General features: G+C 40.3%; 1 protein-coding gene across 1 annotated transcript; it reads left to right on the forward strand.

Annotated features, from left to right (window-relative positions):
* Positions 1–693: 693 nt before the first annotated feature.
* Positions 694–2,467, forward strand: LOC127121971 (uncharacterized). Its single transcript, XM_051052391.1, has 3 exons — positions 694–1,356; positions 1,486–1,677; positions 2,330–2,467. The coding sequence occupies exons 1-3, from the start codon at positions 694–696 to the stop codon at positions 2,465–2,467; spliced, it is 993 nt and encodes a 330-aa protein (XP_050908348.1).
* The last annotated feature ends 4,137 nt before the right edge of the window (positions 2,468–6,604 follow it).

Consider the following 6,604-nt stretch of genomic DNA (forward strand, 5'->3'; position numbering starts at 1 on the left):
CAGAAGTCCAGAGGAGAAAAGGTTATGATGGCTCAAAAAACTGAGAGGGTAGACCAAATAGGTGGACATTTGACCAGTCACAGGGAGAATGGAACTGTTGGGACTAATCCACAAAGGACTTTGTGCAAAAAGGCCAAGGACAATATGGAGAAGATTTGGGTGACACCTGTGAAAGGTATAGAAGATGATAGCAGTTGGGCTCAACTGGGTTGGATGAACCTATTACTATTTGCAGACAATATTACACATGATGTCATAACATTGTATTATGACTTCCTGAATGCTGAAGCCAGGTCCAAAAATCAGATTCAACACAGATGGACAAAATACTGTTCTAGCTATTGTCACTCCATTAGGAAATGTGTGAAAGACAAATTCAGAAGTCAAGAGTTTGGACTAGAACTAGCAGACGAGCTTGCAAGGAATTTGGGTAAAATTGAATATGAGGAAGGGAAATTAGGGATTTGGACTCTTGAGAAACTAAGGCAATTAAAAAGAAAAAATAAAAGAAATAAAAATAATGTCTGCCCTTTTAAAAGAAAGAGCCACATTAATGATAAATCATTCCCTAGCTTTGAAAACAGTATCTATTCCCTTAGCACACGCTACCTAAACTCAGCAACTGCCATTTCCATTCAACTTCTAAGAAAAGCTCAGCTAGGGCAAAGAAACCTTCCTCAAAAGTCCTACAACATGTCTCAACATCCATCGTCATTTGGTTCCAAATCCTCCCAACATGCAAAGACTTCATCCATGGAGTTTGTAGATGAAGACATAATGGACGTCACTCCTCTGTGCATGATACCGGACGACACCATAGGTACCTCCTCCAATGCTGGAGATAAGCAAGGTAATACCTCTGGTAACTCCTCTCTTCCTAAAGACATGTATTACACTAATCGTGCTATAAGGAGACTGGTTACTAGAATACTGAGTGAAGGACATAAAGTTGAAGGGGTCTCTACCCCTCTGTCCAGAAGGGAACCCTCTCCTGAGAGAGAACCCCATGTTGATAAAGATGATGATTCATCTAGATCAGAAAAAGAGGTGGCTGCTGAAGGGCTTTGGTCTCTAGGTAAAACCCTACCTATCAAGCAACAAAATGTGCCTCAAGAAAATATTATTGATCTGGAGGAAGAAAGCACTGAAGGAGAAGATGATCCTTTGGTTCATCTGGTTAAACCTAGCGTAGCTGAGAAACTGAGAACTAAGAAAGGGAAAAGTATGGCTAAAATGAGAGCTGCTAGAGTGAAAAAGACTACAGGCGTAGGACCCTCTAAACCCTGGAGCAAGGTTGAGGTTGGAAAAAGAAAAGAAAGACACAACTCTGATTCTGAGGAGGATGTTAAAGACGATGTCCCAGACATCTCCCCTGCAAAAAGGCAGGCTGTTCAGAAATCTCCTGGCAAGGCTGCTGCTGTCCATCTAGACAATATCTCCTTTCATTTGGAAGATGGAGCAGCAAAGTGGAAATATGTCATTCAGAGAAGAGTAGCCATTGAAAGAGAACTTGGACAAGAAGCTGTAGAGGTAAAGGAGGTAATTGAGCTGATCAAAAATGTTGGACTCATGAAGACTGTGGTAACTCTACCCCAATGCTATAAGGGGCTGGTTAAAGAGTTTATTGTTAATATCCCTGAGGATATTTATGATAAGAACAGCAGGGAGTTTTGCAAGGTATTTTATAAGAGGCAAATGTGTAAAATTCTCACCAAGTATCATCAACAAGTTCCTAGGAAGAGGAATGGATGGAGGAGTAGACCTAGAAACCACAGACAATGAGGTCTGTAGGGCTATCACAGTTGGCCAAGTTAAGGAATGGCCTAGTAGAAATCACTTATCAGCTGGAAAACTCAGTGTTAAATATGCCATCTTGCACAAGATTGGCTCAGCTAATTGAATTCCTACTAATCATGCCTCTACTATCTCCATCAATCTTGGAAGAATCATTCATGCTATTGGAACTAGGGTTAACTATGATTTTGGCAAGTTCATATTTGAACAAACCATTAGACATGCTTATACAAATGCTGTGAAGTTACCCATTGCCTTCCCCTCCCTTATTTGTGGCATTATCCTGAGCCAACAACCAGGGATTCTGAGCACAAGTGACATCCCAAGCAGGAGAAAATCCCCTTTGTCCATCCATTACAAGCTGTTTGAGGGAAGTCATGTCAATGATGTCATGACATCTACCAGAAGGGAGTCTGCATCTAAAGGAAGCCTAATTGACCAACTAAAAGAGACCTGCAAAGAATTGGACAATGGTATAAGGGTGGCCAAGGCCAGAAAAAAAGCTTTAGAAGTTCTTATCTGTAGCCTGGAGAAGGAAGAAGAAAAGGCTGGGAAGGAATCAAATACAAGATCAAAATCCCAATCCAATGGAAGTTCTGGAAGCTCAGAAGGTTCTGAAGGTACAGGTGAAGACACAAGTGAAGGTGAAGATGATTCTTCTTCTTCTGATTAATGGTCCCTGGCTGAATTGAAGACTTGGAGGGGTGCTGGAAGGTGTGGTGGAAGTTGTTGCTGTTTGGAAGGCTATTGTCTTGTTTGGTTTTTGTTTTTGTATTTTGTGGCAGTCCTCTTGATGCCTGTTATGTAATATTTAGGGCTCTTAATGAGTTCCTTGAATTTGTTCATTATCTCAGCTTTCTGCTATGTATAATGATGTTGTGTACTTCCTGAATATTCTGTTCTAACATGCTTAATGTTATAACATCAGTTTTAACTTTCTCTGCTAGGCTAACAGACATTTATTTTGTCTGATTGGTCACCTTTGGTCAATTTTGACTAAAAAGGGGGAGAAGTGCTTGATATGGAAGTTGGATGTGGCTGAACAGAAGTACAACTATTATTGAAAGAGGTGCACAGGTGTTGATGTTATAGCAGATGTCAGTATGACATTCTGGCTGGTACAGGTGCTGGAGTTACAGTAGCTGTTTTTTGGTGAATGCACAGATTTAGGGGGAGAAGAAGTACCCTTGTGCATTGTGCATTTGTGTGTCTTACTAGTTGCATCCATAACTAGTAATTCTGTTGTAGTTGCACAGATTTAGGGGGAGGAGAAGTACCCTTGTGCATGTGTGTATTACTAGTAGCCATAGCTAGTAATTGTTTTGCTTCTGCTGCTGATTAAACAACTGTTATGTCGTTTAAACTGCTGATAGTTTGCCTTGTGAACAAAAAGGACAGATATATGTTTTAGCCAAAATTTGCCAAAGGGGGAGTTTGTTGATTCTAAGTGTTGGCAGCAATTTTGGTAAAACAAAGAGTGTTCACAAGATGTCATGTGTGATGTCTTAACATAAGATATCCTATGTACCTGCTGGAGTTAAAGAACATATGCAAGCAGGATTGTTTCAGAATGCCACATAAAATGACAAGGCTTCTGATATTGGTTGTACCTGCTGGAGCTTAAATGGAAGACATGTTCATGCAGGATTGTTTCAGATAACATACACAATGTCATGGTATCTGATATGGCTGTACCTACTATAAAAGGAAATTGGATTATGCAGGATTTTTCCAGGATGTCAGACCCGATGTCATGACATCCTGTACACAGAACATTCAGTATGAATGTCTGGTGTGTTGTGATTGCACAATTAATGACAATCAATGGTTGATTGAAGATATGGCTAGCTGGCTCATTCTATCAGGGATTTCAACCAGATTTACTTATTTTCCAAAGAGATCTAACCAGCTATGATAAAAAGATTTGATTGGAAAATAGACTTAGGGTTTTCAAGATGTCCAAGCCCAGCAGAAGGCTTCTATAAAAAGGGACTTAGAAAACCTGTTTGGACACACAATCAAGACTGAGCGAAATTTAGAGAGAGAGCTAGGATTTGTGTCTGTAGGTCATTCAAGTCATCCATTGATGATTGAATTGGACTGATTTGTCTTCTTGATCAAAAGCTTTGAAGCAAGATCAAGAGTGTGTCTTCTTGATTGAAACTGTGAAGTAAAATCAAGAGTTTGTAATTGAAAAGTATTTTCTTTTCACAAGGGATTGTTGTTTAAGATCACGGGCTTGTGATTGTAAGGGAAGTGAGTGGGTTCTCATATCTAAGAGTGCTTAGGTAGAAGTTGCACGGGTAGAGATTAGGTGAGAAAGACTGTAACTTGGTGAAGTGTACGGATAGTCTTTGAACTAATTCTATTTTAGTGAATTTCCTTCCTGGCTTGGTAGCCCCCAGACGTAGGTGAGTTGCACCGAACTGGGTTAACAATTGCTTGTGTTATTTGCTTTACCATTCTGTTTTTGTTTATCCATTGTTTATATCCAGATATCAGTGTCGTGACATTACCTTCAACATCTTATATCTGATACCAGAATTTCAAAGATATTCCAGGATTTGAGGAAGTATAAACTCCGTTTGAATCCCAGTAAGTGTACTTTTGGTGTTCGTTCTAGTAAGTTGTTAGGCTTTATTGTCAGCGAGAAGGGTATTGAGGTTGATCCGGCCAAGGTCAAAGCAATACAAGAGACGCTTGCGCCCAAAACTGAGAAGCAAGTCAGAGGTTTTCTCGGCCGCTTGAATTATATCTCAAGATTCATTTCACACATGACTGCCACATGTGTGCCTATATTCAAGCTTCTTCGGAAAGATCAATCTTGTGATTGGACCGAAGACTGCCAGAAAGCTTTTGATAGTATCAAGGAATATCTGCTTGAGCCTCCGATTTTGTCTTCGCCTGTTGAAGGAAGACCGCTGATCATGTATTTGACTGTGCTTGAAGATAGTATGGGTTGTGTTCTTGGTCAGCAATATGAGAATGGAAAGAAAGAATTTGCGATTTACTACCTCAGTAAGAAGTTCACCGACTGTGAGACTCGGTATTCTATGCTAGAGAAGACTTGTTGTACATTGGCTTGGGCTGCTAAGCATCTGCGTCAGTATATGTTGAATCATACCACTTGGTTGATATCCAAAATGGATCCAATCAAGTATATATTTGAGAAGCATGCTTTAACTGGGAGGATTGGCCGTTGGCAGATATTGTTATTAGAGTATGATATTGAGTACCGATCTCAGAAAGCGATTAAAGGTAGTATCTTGGCTGACCATTTGGCTCACCAACCAATTGAAGATTACCAGTCAGTGCAATATGATTTTCCTGATGAAGAGATCTTGTACTTGAAAATGGAGTGATGAACCATTGCTTGAAGAACGGCCAGAACCTGGTTCCCGTTGGGGCATGGTATTTGATGGAGCTGTTAATCAATATGGAAATGGCATTGGGGCAGTGATCATTACTCCTCAAGGCACATATTTTCCATTTACAGCTAGATTGACTTTCAAGTGTACAAAAAATATGGCAGAGTATGAAGCTTGCATTATGGGGCTCGAAGAGGCCATTGATCTCAGAATCAAGCATTTAGATGTATTTGGAGATTCCGCTTTGGTTGTAAATCAGATCAAAGGTGAATGGGAGACAAATCAACCCGGTTTGATACCGTATAGAGATTATGCGATGAGGATTTCAAATTTCTTTACAAAGGTTAAATTTCATCATATCCCTCGAGATGAAACCGGATGGCAGATGCTCTCGCAACATTGGCGTCAATGATCGTAGTCAAGTATTGGAATGAGGTTCCCAATTTGACTGTGATGCGTCTTGATAGACCAGCTCATGTGTTTGCTGTTGAAGAGGTCAAAGACGAGAAGCTGTGGTATTACGACATCAAGTGTTTCCTTCAAAGTCAGATTTTCCCGCCTGGGGCATCTTTGAAAGATAAGAAGACTTTGAGAAGATTAGCCGGCAATTTCTACCTGAATGGAGAGGTATTGTACAAGAGAAACTTCGATATGGTTTTGCTCTGATGCGTGGATAGACACGAAGCAGACCTATTGATGACTGAAGTCCATGAAGGTTCCTTTGGTACTCATTCCAATGGACATACAATAGCGAAGAAGATGTTGAGAGCAGGTTACTATTGGCTGACAATGGAATCTGACTGTTGCAAGTTTGTGAAGAAATGTCACAAGTGTCAAATTTATGTGGATAAGATTCATGTTCCTCTGACACTATTGAATGTTATTTCTTCCCCATGGCCCTTCTCCATGTGGGGAATTGATATGATTGGTATGATTGAGCCCAAAGCTTCGAATGGACATCGTTTAATTTTAGTGGCAATTGAGTACTTCACAAAATGGGTTGAAGTGGCATCGTATGCGAATGTAACCAAGCAAGTGGTTGTAAGGTTTATCAAGAATCAGATTATATGCCGTTATGGTGTGCCAAGTAAGATCATTACTGATAATGGATTGAACTTGAATAATAATATGGTGGAAGCTCTTTGTAAAGACTTCAAGATTGCACACCATAATTCTTCTCCCTATAGACCCAAGATGAATGGGGCTGTTGAAGCTGCAAACAAGAACATTAAGAAGATTATTCAGTAGATGGTTGTGACGTATAAGGATTGGCATGAGATGCTCCCATTTGCTTTGCACAGGTATCATACATCCATCCTCACTTCAACAGGGGAAACCCCTTTCTCTCTTGTATATAGTATGGAAGAAGTGCTCCCCGTAGAGGTTGAGATTCCATCATTGCGTGTGCTCATGGAAGCCAAGTTGACTGAGGCTGAATGGTG

Source organism: Lathyrus oleraceus, chromosome 2 (assembly GCF_024323335.1).
Source record: "Lathyrus oleraceus cultivar Zhongwan6 chromosome 2, CAAS_Psat_ZW6_1.0, whole genome shotgun sequence".
NCBI classification, from domain to species: Eukaryota; Viridiplantae; Streptophyta; class Magnoliopsida; order Fabales; family Fabaceae; genus Lathyrus; species Lathyrus oleraceus.

Coding starts and splice junctions, on each gene's coding strand:
- LOC127121971 (XM_051052391.1), top strand. CDS start 694: ATGTCTCAACATCCATCGTCATTTGGTTCCAAATCCTCCCAACATGCA. Junction 1,357..1,485: donor AGGAGGATGTTAAAGACGAT/GTCCCAGACATC, acceptor TATGTCATTCAG/AGAAGAGTAGCCATTGAAAG. Junction 1,678..2,329: donor ACAGCAGGGAGTTTTGCAAG/GTATTTTATAAG, acceptor AGCCTGGAGAAG/GAAGAAGAAAAGGCTGGGAA.